Source organism: Hydractinia symbiolongicarpus, chromosome 2 (assembly GCF_029227915.1).
Source record: "Hydractinia symbiolongicarpus strain clone_291-10 chromosome 2, HSymV2.1, whole genome shotgun sequence".
NCBI lineage: Eukaryota > Metazoa > Cnidaria > Hydrozoa > Anthoathecata > Hydractiniidae > Hydractinia > Hydractinia symbiolongicarpus.
Window position 1 is genome coordinate 16217315 of NC_079876.1, and position 14957 is coordinate 16232271.

At 29.5% G+C, this 14957-nt stretch overlaps 1 protein-coding gene across 4 annotated transcripts in view; it reads right to left on the minus strand.

Annotated features, from left to right (window-relative positions):
• Nucleotides 1-70: 70 nt before the first annotated feature.
• The window catches only part of LOC130629668 (uncharacterized), a 53618-nt gene continuing 38731 nt past the window's right edge, over nucleotides 71-14957 (minus strand). For 3 of the 4 annotated variants that reach the window (XM_057442948.1, XM_057442949.1, XM_057442951.1), the window contains 28 exons: nucleotides 14614-14825; nucleotides 13674-13749; nucleotides 12998-13299; nucleotides 12777-12915; nucleotides 12483-12703; nucleotides 11626-11758; nucleotides 11400-11552; nucleotides 10702-10871; nucleotides 10408-10552; nucleotides 9352-9720; nucleotides 8699-8962; nucleotides 8376-8596; nucleotides 8177-8252; nucleotides 7804-7910; nucleotides 7539-7728; nucleotides 6825-6918; nucleotides 6295-6493; nucleotides 5512-5554; nucleotides 5158-5251; nucleotides 4640-4922; nucleotides 3515-3566; nucleotides 2967-3284; nucleotides 2857-2883; nucleotides 1906-2024; nucleotides 1604-1668; nucleotides 1291-1460; nucleotides 1000-1137; nucleotides 71-635 (listed from right to left, as the gene is read on the minus strand). In XM_057442948.1, the coding sequence (XP_057298931.1) occupies nucleotides 295-635; nucleotides 1000-1137; nucleotides 1291-1460; nucleotides 1604-1668; nucleotides 1906-2024; nucleotides 2857-2883; nucleotides 2967-3284; nucleotides 3515-3566; nucleotides 4640-4922; nucleotides 5158-5251; nucleotides 5512-5554; nucleotides 6295-6493; nucleotides 6825-6918; nucleotides 7539-7728; nucleotides 7804-7910; nucleotides 8177-8252; nucleotides 8376-8596; nucleotides 8699-8962; nucleotides 9352-9720; nucleotides 10408-10552; nucleotides 10702-10871; nucleotides 11400-11552; nucleotides 11626-11758; nucleotides 12483-12703; nucleotides 12777-12915; nucleotides 12998-13299; nucleotides 13674-13749; nucleotides 14614-14825 (4721 nt within the window). In that variant the 3' untranslated portion in view covers nucleotides 71-294. Of the gene's footprint in view, nucleotides 636-999; nucleotides 1138-1290; nucleotides 1461-1603; nucleotides 1669-1905; nucleotides 2025-2856; nucleotides 2884-2966; nucleotides 3285-3514; nucleotides 3596-4639; nucleotides 4923-5157; nucleotides 5252-5511; nucleotides 5555-6294; nucleotides 6494-6824; nucleotides 6919-7538; nucleotides 7729-7803; nucleotides 7911-8176; nucleotides 8253-8375; nucleotides 8597-8698; nucleotides 8963-9351; nucleotides 9721-10407; nucleotides 10553-10701; nucleotides 10872-11399; nucleotides 11553-11625; nucleotides 11759-12482; nucleotides 12704-12776; nucleotides 12916-12997; nucleotides 13300-13673; nucleotides 13750-14613; nucleotides 14826-14957 lie in introns of those variants that run through there. The other variant, XM_057442950.1, reaches the window with a different exon arrangement.

Below are 14957 nucleotides of genomic sequence, written 5' to 3' on the forward strand. Positions count from 1 at the left end.
ATATTTTTTTTCTTGTAATAAATCTTGCAATATTGAAGAGTAAAACATATATAAAATCACAAACAAACAGTAAAACAAAATTTAATATTTTCAGGATCATAATGATAACCCTTAACAATAAAAACTCTCTCTATAAATTCTCAATAAAAATTTACAACTACTGAATATGGTATTTGTTAAAATTATATTTTCTTTAAAAAAGTAAAAAACAGGACTCGTGATACAAAAATAGTACAAACTGTACATTATTTAATAAAAATTTGTGAGTTATAAAATCATGACTACAAATTGTTGTTAACTGTTTACATAATATTCTGACTTTTTATTCTTGTTTGATGTCAATTGAGAGTAAGCTACCTCTTCTTCAGTAGGTACTAAACCAGTGTAATGTGTCTGTAACTCTATTGATTCTTTCACATCTTCATATGTTTCATCAGTAACAGGATTTTGAACCACAGATGCATTGGTAACATAAGGAAGATCAGTGTAAACAGGTTCAGGAAGCGATTTGTCTGCAGACTTCGTTTCCTGCAGTCTTTTGAATTTCACAATACATACAACAATAATTATTAATAAAATAATGGTGACACTGATAACAGCTATGATGGTATAGGATTGGCTATTCCTTTTTTCCACTAAAATAGAGATTTAGTTGTTAAATAGTGCAAAAATTAGGATTTGGGAAAACAAGGTACACTTATATTTCAACAGGTAATTTTTACAAACGCTTTATTTTCTTAATCTGCATATTGTTGTTATAAACAACATAATCAATGTAAAAATATAAGAACACCAATTAATCCTAAATTGCAGTAGTGGTTACACTCGACTACTACCCCCCAAAAAACACCGGAGCAGTGATGTTATACTATTGTATAAGAACCTAGTGACAATATGTTAATGATAGCAGAGAAGAAACCAGAGGTATATTATATGTATATGTATGTCAGAACATAATGCATAGCTTAAAAATATGTGAAAGTAATACACCCTCTTTACCTTTTCTGACACAAGTAAAACCATTTCCTTGATAATCTTTAGAACAAGAACAGGCATATGAAAGCCAATCAGGTAGATTCATACATACAGCATTATCATCACAGTATTTAGTAGCTGAAGGTTCACACTCATTAAAATCTACAAGAGTTATAAGGCATTAAAAGTGAAAAACCTATATTGTTCTTCTTTAATAAATACAATTCTGGTTATTTACCAGAACATGATCTTTTGTAAAGGTTGTAAAGTAGAAAAACTATTGCTTTTATATTTAATAACTAAAAAATGAATTACCATGCACAAGTAGGGATGATTTCACAATATCCGCTTGAAAAACTGAGTTTTTTAGAAAAAGGTGATACTGATTCTTCTTCACAACTCCATGAAGAGCTTTTAAAACCTCTTTTACGTCAAGTGGAACAGAGCTTCTCAGAGTAATGACACACTGAATGGATTGTCCTGTTCTAAAATGCATAGGCAAAAGGTCGTTATTAACAAGCAAAATTTTAATAATGGACGGATGCGTGAACGCACAATATGCTTAAAAATATTTCAGCATTACATAAATATTGTCTAAAAGCATAAAATATGTAAGTACAAATCTTACACAGAATTGTTCATTTGAATTAAATCACTTCCCACTGCCATGACGTTCAAAAACAAAAGTTTTACCTAAGAGAAATATTGTTACTTGTACAAAGCTTATTTTAAAAAACCAAAAACAAAAAAACATTCTGGAAAAGCATTCTGCAGTATCACCGAAGACAGTAATGGAATGCTATGAAAAATTTCAGTTTAAGTTTTATGAAATAAAACTTTGCTTGCAAAACTACCAACCAAGTTAAAAAATATTTAGCATCTTAATACATCTAAAACTAAGAACAGGTCACTATATAGAAATATACAAACCCTGTCATAGGCGGCTTCAAGAAAACTTGATTTTAATTGCTTTAGATGTTCTTTTTCCAGAACTTTACCATTAAAGTACACATTGATATAGTCAAAGCGAATCACAATATTACGTTGAGCTAAAGGTAAAGAACGTGAAATTAAACATTTGCAAACAATTTGTTAAAACAACTAGCCATGAACCTGTGAAAAACCAAACATTTCTATTATGTGTATGCTTGAAATTTACTTGAATAGGGGTTATTACTTTGATCATGGATGTGACATCATAGTGTTTTTGATCTCCAGGCTCCCAATTGTTTTAAATTAACTTGCAGGCAAACAAGAGTATTATAAAATAAATACATTGAGTCTGTGTCTTTTGAAAGTTTTTTTCCGTAATTTTCTTTAACAATGTTAATAATTTCCAATCTGGAAACACCATCTACTATAATTTGTCTAATACAAAGTAAATTGCTTTTTATTATTTGTTTTTACAACTCTGTTTGTGGCTTAAAAATTTAGAACCTCATAATTCCGTTTCATAAGAAACGTTCTTTTTTCCAAAAGAATTACCTAAAAATACATGCCAATTATGGTAAATGGTCATTTGAACATTTTCATCAATAAAATGGATTGATATCATTACATTGTACCTGCAACTCCATAATGCATATGGAATCTGTATAAATATGTACAAACAAGCTAAAATCAGAACATTGGTCATTTTTCCCTGGACAGGGCACACATTTCAATTCTGCACACGTGGGGTAATGACATCAATAAAACCTTGAAGCTTAAAACCAATATATTATAAGATGTTAAGCTTTAGACAATGGAGGAAATAGTAAAACATGTTTTCTGCAAACTAATTAATGACAACGTGAAACTATGCTCATTGGTTGCCCTATAAAAAATGTCCTCTTCCACGGAGCTTACATCTCGTAACCAAATAGTTAAATTTTCACTTACTAGATATGTTATAAGTTCGTGGTATATCTAAACAAAAGCATTCGATGGAAAAATATTGTTATAACGTTTTTAAAAATTAATTCATGGGAAAAAAATTAAACTATTAGTACCTGTTACAATAACTTTAATGTTCTCAATATATTTACGGGAATTTGAATGTATTGTCTCTAAAACTGTGCATGTGTACAAACCAGTGTCTTCATTTTTTGCATTCTTTATTTCTATGTTATAGCTGTCATGCTTTAACAGTGTTACAATACTGTCCCCAAATTTTTTGCTTGGAGAAAAAACCTTGTTTGTTCCAAATGCTATGAGCACACCATCCTTTGTACAACTGATTGTGTCTATGTTACCAGTTCTGTATATATTCCAAGTCAAAACAGCTACCATACCAGCACGTAACAACATCAAATTTCTATCTGCTTTAACTAAAGAGAAAAAAAAATTGGGTTTACTTAAATAAAACCATCTTTGGCTCGTGTCCTTACACAAAAATATATTTACACATTTTTCAAAATATTCCCATCCCCAACATAAAATATTATTAAGTGCACTAAGAACAAGATTTTTAAATGTAAATCCACACAAACATGGTTGTTATTAAAACAAAAATCATCTGAAAATGTAAATATAATAACACTAAAGTCTAAAACCATACCGATTCGAAGTGATGTCTTGTCATGGAACCAAGGAGTTGAATAGTAACCTCCCTACATAAAAATTTTTCTGAAAAGTGTATCTAAATTTAAATAATTTTTTAAAAGTAAAAATTCATTTGTGAAGAAAGTTCTAGTGATTCGGTCATGTAAGATATTTTTTGCAAATCTCATATTAATAATAGCTTTATTTTCTGTCTCCATGCAAAATGGTATCACAGTAGCGAGACACACAAAATGCAGTATATAAAGGACAGGCAAACAGGGATTTCCATGGGTCATTGACCAGTAAACAATTTATTTTTTGCAAGAAATTCTTTCTGTGAATGTACTAGTACTTTTTGTGCAATTTAAGTTATTAGAACAGATTATTGAGGTAAAGTGGTCTTTAATAAAACTTATTCATATCACAGAAGATATGAGTAAGTTTTAATTTTTATCAGCCTTTAATAAAACTTACATTACAGAAGTTGATTATCACTTTTATCAGTTACAAAGAAGAGAAGTTACCAGAAAAACAGGAAAATAAACTTCTTAAAAGGTTTGTGATGGTTAGTCAACAAATTAGTAATTATTGTTACATATTGATCTTTCAAGAAATTTGGGTGCTGACAGACAAATATTTGTAAATAAAGTTAAAATCAGAAAAGAAAATTAGCATAGGCAAGAAATAGGCAAAAATAGGCAAGTTGCACAAACATTTTATGCCAATTTTTTATGTTGGAAAAATATTTAAAAAGTAATTTTTGAAAGTAACAAACTTTTTGAACATAAAGTAAAGAAAAATATTTTAATGTTGTAAGCATGTTAAAGCTTAATAAACAACAACAACAAGTAGTGATGTATATTTAAATTTATACCAAAGTAGGATAAAAATAAAGTGTTTGCTCTGCTGCATAAATGCTTAGGGATAATCAGAGATTGATTGTCTGATTATTGCCAAAACAAAAGAACATTAAACTTAATGCAGATCATTTGCTCAGCTAAGAAATCAATTGCATAGTTTTCATATGTTTTATTTATTGTTTAAAAAAACAACCTCTCGTCACCACACTTATTTTTTAGTAGCAAAAGAATCCATATTCTAATTACTTTTACGTTTAAGGATTATAAAGATCACAAGCTACCTGATAATATGCCCTCTGTAATATTGAATACTCAGTACCAGGTTTTAGTTTCACATTCAAAAATGAGAAGAACTTGTCTGTCAAATCTATCTTCTGTCTTAACCTTCTTCGAGTGTATTCTTTTCCATCTCCTAATTTGAACTTATAATAATCACTGAACTGTTCAGCACGAAATTCTGCCGCAACATAAAGATCTTCATTGTTTTCGCCATATGGTTTTAATGAATCATTCGGAGGATCAAGTGATGTTTCTCTGCTTTTAGTTACAATTATTTGATAGTACCTAAATCATTTAAGACTTATAAGAATCTTTCTGTAATAAAAAATGTTTAGGCAGAGTAAATTGAGTTGAGTTATGAGTTAATTGTTACATAGCTTAAATAGGTGAACATTACAAAGCAAATTTAAACTGTAAAAAATATAAGGAGTTTCGCAATGACCAGATACAAAAAAGTATTTATTTTATCAATAGAAAGTATAGAAAAAAAGTAAAAAAGGTACAGTAAAATAAGACATACTTAACATTGTCTGGACCTTTTGATAATTGAATTGTTATTGAAGCCTGTGTTCTTGCTGAATTGTTTTTATCAATTCTTAAAAGATCTCTCCGTTCTGAAATTAAAGATATAAAAGTTAGGCTTTATTTATAGCCATAAAATTAAGTTATCTATAATTGTCATAAAAAATGTTTTAAAACAAGAACAAGAAGAAAACACACACTTGATAAAGAATAGCAAAAAACAGTTTTTTATTTACAGCGGTAGTTTTTTAGTCAAAAGATAAAGTCATAAACAAGAAAAAACATAGTTTTGATGCTAAATACGAATAACATAATCACTCTCTTGGATAATACAAAGTACCAATTAAATTACTTATAGTTTTGCTTGAAAAGTTGCCATACAACTTGGTACCATTCTAAATAATAATAAAAGAAAATAGTGTTCACAACAGATCTGGTAGCAGATTGTTTATTAACTAGTACAGTAGAGTAGCTTCAAACACTGATGATACAATATATTACTTTTAGTGCTTAGCATGTGACGTAATATCAGTCCTATGTTTGCATACCCTAGTATCTTAAATGGGAACTGAAAAATTCAATAGCCCTTAGAAAACACCCTATATTCTGCATTTTATAAAACTTTTGTTTATATTTTTATCAGGCTAGAACAATTGATGTAATGAAAATAAAGTGATTTGATACACTGGGAATTGTATTTTATGCCAATTTAACTTTACCATGGCAGATTTAAAACGATGATATTGATTTGTTATAAATTAATGTTGTCATTGTTGTATATTTCGTTAAAGACGCTATATTTACAGCCTTTTTAATAAACAACAAACCGTTCTTTGATAAATGGCACTATTTTTTTCAAATATTTTGTCAGTGGACTGTTTCACGGGATTTAACAACTAGTAATCTTAATAAGTGACGTAACCTGCAAACAATTCTTGAGCAATACTTGATGAGCTGTATATAAATTTTTGTACCAAAATTAAGAAAGAATGTTAAGGAATATATATAGAATATATGGATGAAATATCATCATTTTTGTACTTCTTTGCACAACCAGAAAAAAAGTCTACATCAAACAAAAATTGTTAAGCGATTTTCAAAAACATTGTCAATGTCAACACAATGAAAACCTTACCTTTGATGTAACTACAGCACGGAAACAAAGGATGAAATTTCCAATCAAAGGGATGTGTACAGTTTTATCATGGATAGTAGGATTTTCTATTCCTTTAAAAATGGTCACATTAAAGTTATGAGGAACTTCTTCAGGATTCAATGTTATAATCTCTTTAGTTAAAATGCATTCTGATCTTGAAACAGCAAATTCATATGCACTAAAAATACATGTATCATTAATCTCCTTAAAATTCGTGACAGTTGAAGTTTGCTAAAATATTTTACAAAAAGAATGGTCTATTTTAGTTTCAATTTTATGCTTTGACAATAAAAGAACTCATTGCGGTAATTTGTAAGAGTTAATTAATGCTCGTGAAACTTGCTAAGATAACTACTTTGCAAAAATTTCCATCCGCAAGAGTTTCTTTACTGGAAGTATGTGCAACAGTTTGACGGCTGCTAATCAAATCTATTTATATTTATTTAGCCAACTAAAGACATTGCAAATACACGCATAGCAAAGTCCACTTACTGTAACACGAGTCTTACCTGATAGGACCTGTATATGATTGCACTGAACTTAAAGAAAGAACCTCCTTGATCATTGGATATTTGAACAAAGACACGCTTGGAGAATATGGTCCTGTTAAAAGTAAAAATTGCATTATAATTGTGATACATAGTAAAATATTTATGTACTATACTTATGCTTATTATGTTGTTATATACTTATGTAATATACTTATGCTACCATCAGTTGGAATAAAATACTTTAAGAACATATATACATTAACAAAATAAAGTCGTTAAACAAAAAGTAAAATAAGTTAATTTCATTAGTGATCTGCCGGTACTGCCTTATAATTTTTGATAATATATTCATTAACATGATGGCACTTAGAAACAAGTTTATTAACTTGTTTTTGAGTTGACAATGTGGACCTTTTCTGTTAATATTTCTTTTAACAACTTTATTTTATTAATGTACGCATGTTTTAAAGTATTTCATTCATGAAAGATAATCGCATACTGCATTAAACTTGCAGTTTTGTAAATACTTTATCCATGTATAAAATTTAAAAAAATATCTAACCCACTTGTCAAAAACACGTATTAAGGACTTTTGTCCGACTTAATCATTCCACATACATATATAGTAACTAGTATGTATTAATGTGTTAATTTGAAAGCTTAACTGTAAATAACTGAAATAAAACAACAACTAGAGAAATAAAAAATCCATGCATAATAAACGTCACTTACTATCATAGTCAGTCTCAAACTTTTGTTTTTTCGACAATGGGCCTGCTCCACCACCAGTGGTGGCATGTATACGAATTGTATAATTTGTTCCTGGATATAAATCTTTCACTGTTAAAAACGTAGCATTGGTGTGGCCTGAGACATCATGAGCAAATTTTTTGTAGTAAGTCTTTTGACCAATGAGTGTAATCTAAATTTTAAAATGAAACATTAAACAGAATGAAAGTGGTTCCAGTACAAAACATAAAAAGTAAGTATTTCTTACATTATAAACTTTTATAATTCCATTTATTTGATAAGGTTCTTCCCAATTTAAATAAATTGTAGTGGGTGATTTCTTTTGAACACTGATATTTCGTGGTTCAGTGGGCTCTAAATAATCAAGAGGTAATAAAACAGAAATACAATATTTGATTTTTGGTTTTAGAAGTAAACAGAGTTTGAAGCCAGGGTCAAGACTTAACAATAATATGGAATATAAATTACAATAACATAAGTAATAAAAACGCTAAATTAAAAAAAGTTTATGACTATAGAATACCAAAACTCTCAGGAAACACCATGTAAAATCAAAACAAAAATTAAAAACACAAAAATAAGAAAATAGATAAATAAACAAAAGAACTATACATAATCACCTCCTTCCAGTGTTTTTGTTTCTACAACATCACTCCATGGTCCAATAAAAAAGTTTTCTTTTGTGTAAGCTCGAACCTGTACCAAAAAATTTTTAAAACAATTGAAACTGTAAAAAAAGGCAAACCTGAAAATCTTCCACTCAATTTTGATAAATTAACGGAAGTATATGCTACAACGGGCACGTACGAAACTAATTACCTGAACTTCATATTCTTGGAAATTACTTAAGTTTTTAATGGTGAAAGACATATTCTCTGAAATGCTTGTAACATTTAAAACAGCTTGTAAATTGTATTTTTCTTTATATTTTATCTCATATTTACTGATAACTCCACCAACAGGTTCAGGTTGAAGCCAAGAAACCAAAATTTCTTCTTTGGACTTCGGCATTAATGTAACATTTCGAGGTATTGATGGAACTGGAATATATAAATGTAAACAGTCAGAATTATCGTAATCCTTCCTAACTATATGGCAAGCAAAATGCTTTCTAAATTATGTAAATAAACAACATGTTTTACCTCCTTCAGCAGTTTTAAAAGATACATTTTTCCTAGTAGATTCAGTCAGCCGATTGTAGCTAGAAACAGTTACAACGTAATCCGTATAGGGCGTTAGTTTGTCAATAATTTGATTCGATGCCCTACCAATAATGGATGTGTTTCCCTTAAACAATAATTTAATCCCAGTTGTGGGAAAGTCGCCAGTTAATTGTCCAAAATATACAGAGATTGTAGCTGTGGTATTCGTCGATGTGATATTTACATTTGGTGGACTAACAGTTGCTGAAACAAAGGTATGAAACATTTTGACTTGTTGACAGATGTGTAGCAATATTATCTTTGTATGTAAAAATGTCGCTACAAAGAATATAAAGTCACACCAGGCTCTTCTCTCTGTTGTAACTAATACTCCAAAAACGGAAAACATTCTATCACGATTTTACAAACTATACTAGTATATTTCTAGCAACCAAATGTTGTGAATTAACTATTATTGTGCCCATCTAAACATAGGCCACTAATTTTTCTTTCGTCAAAAATTATAAAGTGTAGATTTCATATTTTATCTGAATGAAATTTTAAAAAGGCTTTATGTTGAGTTCCACCGGGCAAAAATTACTTAGTTTTAGCTTACATAAGAAAAAAGGAAAATTAAATTTAGAAAAGCATACCATTAAAACCAATATAACTTGCTGTCACAATTTGTTGTCCCTTGTTTGTTGAATCACCAGGATAGTATGCAGCACAAGTATAATTTATATAACATGTTGTGTTACTGATATTACTAAAGTCACATGAAATATTGTTTTCAATAATCCAATCAGTCATGTTTCGATGAATTTGTAAGTTGGAGATGTAAGTACCATTGACGTTATTGGAAGACCCATTTATATTCATGTTATGATAAGCAGATAAATCTTCTGTAGGAAAATTCCACTCCTGTTGAAACCCAGGTTGAGCTTCAACAAAACACTTGATTGATTTACTGGTGTTTTTTACAATTGCAACTGATTTAAGAACTTCTACTTTAGGATGAGTAGCTAAAATACAAACATATATGTTACAAAATAAATCTGATAAACACAATACGACAATTTAATGCTGTATCAATTTTCCCAATTTTAGGCAACTTCCCTTTCATTTTTATTTTAATATTTAACAATTTTTAACTATTGTGTGGGAAATACAACAAAATACCCAAACACTAAACCGGTACATTAATTCATAAAATTTTCTAGGCTTGAAATTTTCAGATATAAGTTGCACGTGTACCTGACACAGGTATTTAATTTCTTATATACAAAAATGCTTTATCAGTACTTCGATGTCTTGCACAACTGTCAAAATTAAAAGTTTATAAAGTTCTATTTGTGTTTTTATGTAAACGGAACGTTCGCATGGCTAATTAGCATTTGAAGCCGCATTAATGTTTATTACGCAATTAACGCTGCTAATATTGTGATTGTTGGTGATATTAAACTATATGAATAATTTTGTAAAGAAAAAACAAAACAAAACTTAAAGTATCATTATTCGTTTTTTCCAATTTTTCCAGTTCTTGAGTAATAAAATTATTGAGTCCAATTTAAAAAAATATTCCATTTCAAATTTCCGTGCAGGGCAAAACGCAAAAAATTGGCTTTTCCGCACAACCAATTATTCGACCAGGCCTTTGTGCAAAAATGTGCTAAGTTACGCTATCTAGTTAGTATCAAAGCAATGATAACCTTTATGACAGCCAAGCAATTCCCAACGCATGCTGCAACCATGTTTGTTCCAAGATGTTGGATGCAAACGAACACATTTAGCAGATATTGGAACGGGAAATTTTCTTACTACTGTACCATATCTACTTGTTGCTCCACTAGACATCTAAAATTAAGACAGAGAATTTTAATAATCTTATCATAAATACACCATAGACAAATTCATCGATTCAATTTATTCAATACTACATATGTAAAATAATAAGTTTTAAATTTTAAATACAAAGTAGGTATAGATCAAGGAAAAACACATACCGTAACAATATTGCTCAAAGTATAATTATATAAAGTTCTGTTTCCTTGATATCCATATGATATATAATATGATAAAACTCTTCCATCATTGTAATATCCTTGTCCTTGTATTGCAACAGCATTAATAAGTTTATGTGAATCAAAGCATACTTGAATCCAAGGTTGATGATCTGCAAAAACAGAAGTCTTATTAGTCTTATTTTCTTAAAAAACTACCTTGGGAACAATAACTTAGGTATTTCAACGACAATTTTCATATACCATGCATGGCATGCTTTCGTTAATAATGTTAGAATGGTTAACCTAATGACATGGGACAATCCGTCGCTGATTTTTATCATTTTGGAATGGAAACACAAACACTTTTTAGCAGGTGGTATATACCGCCCATTTTCAAAAGCTATCATTATATTGATGTCTTGTCATTACTGTTTGTTTTTTCATTTAAGTTCTATACTATAATTTGTGCGTTGTAAATAGTTTGAATATTTAACATCCTTTGATACAAAACTCATTAACTGCCCCGCGTGTTATGTTTTTTAAAGTTACACCTTAAAAGTTTTGTTTGTTAAAATTGTTTATTTTGATCAAAAACAGTAAAAAAAAGACTTATACCCAATATGGACTAAATAAATTCTACCTGTTTCGAATAGTACAGCTAGTTAAAAAAGTTGAAACTCACAAAAAAAGATATTAACCTTTATTTTCATATTTTGTCCAATCTCCAATCATGTTATTAAGACCGCTATTTTTTGGCCCATTTGCTGCATCTACACTACCATTAGCATATACAGACGACGAGCTCAATGTAACACCATAATTACCTTCTATACCAAGTTTGTGCATACAACCTAAACAATTATATATGACGAAAATGTGAGATAATTTAGACAAACACACATCAATATCGGGAAAAATAATTACCATTATCACATCCAACAAACTGAATTTCTCCACACACGTTTGTTGACGATGTTACTATATCAATAACTTTACAAATAATTTCTTCGTCAAACCAAAACATCAATGCTGAATCATCACTTCTAGGCTGCGACAACTAGAGAAAAAATCAATATAAAAATTCAAGAAACAGAACATTTAATGGAAAAGTTTGATGTACATATAATAAACTTTATCACCCAACTATCACAAGATGGCAATATAATTTTTTGAAATCTACGACTATGATGAAACTTGTAGAAGGAGGAAATTTGCAAAAAAATATTATTTTTATAAACATAAACTACATAAACTAGCCAAAAGTTGCCCTTATAGTTAATGGATTAATTCATAAAACCTAATCTTTTATTGTCTTCATTTTCTTCATGTTGAAAAAAATTTCGCATCAATATTCTTGGAAAATTTGACGACATAATTTCTTTCAAATTCGACCAAAAGTAAACAAAAACATAGTGTTTAAACTTTTTTAAAAAAACTAAATATTTAAAGGCCACAACGCATTTGGTTATGCTGCAATTAAAGTTACGAAAACAATCATAGTTTATTTTATCTAATCTGCAAACCATGAAAGCTTTGCAAAAATAGCTTCTTACCAATTTAATAAAAAAAAATAAGAAAGGATGTAAAAAGTTGTTTGATTATTAGTCCATGTTAAAGATAAATGAGTGATGCTTTGATTAACATCAGAACTGTGAAACCTAAAATTTTTAGTCTTTAAAATTAATGAAAATTACGAAATGCTATTTTGCATAATAGCCTTAATACACAATCACTGATATTATGTTAAAATAACACTTTATGTAAATTATCCAAAACATTACCTTTGTTAGCTTAATTTTCTCTCTTTCAGTCATGTTTTTAGGTGACTGCCCATATCTAATGTGAAAATCACTAAAATTGTTGTTATTTAACCTAAGTCCTGTCAATGTAACCCTTTTCCCAAAATGATAACGGATGTATGATAAGTTTTTGCTGCAGATTTGTGAAAATGGTTTAGATTGTGGCAGGTTCAATTGCACAGGAAAGACAGGAGATGAACAAGCTGAAAATAAATAGTAACAAAAATTAGGACAGTAGACAAACCTAACAAAGCACTGAGTAACATTACTACTTACTTTCAGCACATCCATACAATTCAACCTTTAGACAAGCTTGGTTATCTCCAACAAAATGGAATTCGATATAACGTAATGTTATCTCTTTGTTTTTAAACCAGTATCGTCTTGTGTATTTGCTTCGTGGATAATCATACGACTAAAAAAAGGTTTAATGGTCACAACTTACATTTCACACGGCACATATCTCACATTTTTATTACGGTAGATGTCAACCTTACCCTACGAGTGCCACTCGAGGTATCATCCATTTTTACTATTTCAGTGTTGTTCATACTAGATACACTGTATTTGAACCAGACTTGATGAATGGCAAATGAGTATCCTTGTAATGCCATCCCAGTCACTGTCATAAGTCGACCAAGATCAATCTTTAACCAAATTATGCCTGAACTTGCACACCAAAATTTATCACTGTTAAGACGAGCATTTGATGCCTTTAAACCACCATCGGGTTTGGATGATGTGAATTGAATATCATTGATAATCCCATTCTCAAATCCCAGGGGTTGCATACAAGGTCCTAAAGGGAGCTATACATTTTTGTTGTGTCCTTTTTAAATTTTATTATAAAAGTGCTACCTTTTAGTTAAGTTTTAAAGTTGTATTTTGCATATATTGCTGTGTTTACTAAAACTTTGTTTTGGCAAACACCGTTATCAAATAAAGGATTAAATTAAGACAGAAAAAAATGTCAAAATGTCATTAACCGCCACTGTCTAAACACTAACACAAAACAAAAAGTCACATACTACAAACGCTAAATTTTAATTTACAAAATAAAACACTGTACAAATTACGGCTTCCGTGAATTTATTAATTTCCGGTAGTTTCTTTTAACTACGGCAATAGGTTTTCTGAATAAAACAAAACTTAAATAAAGGTTAATGTTCAAACCTGCCGGAGAAGTCTTAACTGAAATTTCAGTACTCCAATTGCTACTGGTACTGGGTGATAATAAAAGAAACCGCATCTATATGAAAGCACAAAATAAGACATTATATAATTTTATTTATATAAAAAGGGTAAAAATAACCCATTACAAAAACTAATATACCATCCTACCCTGTCAGTTTATCTAACCTATCCTCACCTTCCCGTGTTGTAAAAAAATTAAAAGGGTTTTGGAATAATTTATAAAATCTTTCAGCCGGCATCATTTATACATTTATAATTTTTTGCAACACTAGGTTTACATTCACTACTATATTTTTAACTTTATCATTTACTTTACAATAAAAGGCAAGTTTATGTTATTTGTAATTATCTTTCTATTTAATGAAAAAAAGGGAAAACGAATCGGTTTAAACACCCAAAATTACACTTAAGAAATTCTCAACTCTATAAAAGTTTCTCTTCCAATTGCAGCCCTATGATTTGGGACTATTTATTTACCATGAGCACCTTTGCTCTGCATCTTATTCTGAAATCCATGTCAGTTATATAGAAATCGGTTTTGCATTGCTTTGAATATAATGTTCAAAATTCGCGCTCGTTTTTATATAAAAAAACACACAAGACTATCTTACAATTCTAGGTATATATATATAAGCTTTCACCCTACACATTGATAAATTACAAGTAACTATAAGCCAGAAAATGAAAATACCACTGGATCCTTCATATATATTTTATGGGTAGCTTTTTCAACAACCTTAAAAGAAATATATTTAAGATTTGTACGAACTACCAACGTTCAGATTTACAAAAAAATAAAAAGAGGGGCAAAAAAAGCAGAAAAATCTGTAAAATAAGGATCTGTAATAGACAATGAGAAAACTCATGGTGCTTTTAGTTTTTTGTTGTTCAGAAATTAAGTAACCATAATAAGTTTTACCTTGCACTTGTATGTAGTAAAGGGTGCAAGCTCGTAAACTGTAGCAGACGTAGCTGTGTTTGGTATGTTGTCCGTAAAAACGATTTCTCTACAATTCTGTCGACAACATTGAATTTCATACTTTGTTATGTGCATATTCTTAAGTGGTATCCATGAAAAAGAAATTGAAGTTGCATTCTGTGAAATAACTGAAAATTTTTTTACGGCTAAATCTAAAATAAACAAATATTATACTTCTTTTGCTGCACTTTTTTAAGTTAATACGTTAAGAAAACAATTACAACAACTATAAAAATTTTATTTTTATTAATTTATAATAAACCAATTCAGAGGTAACATGCTAC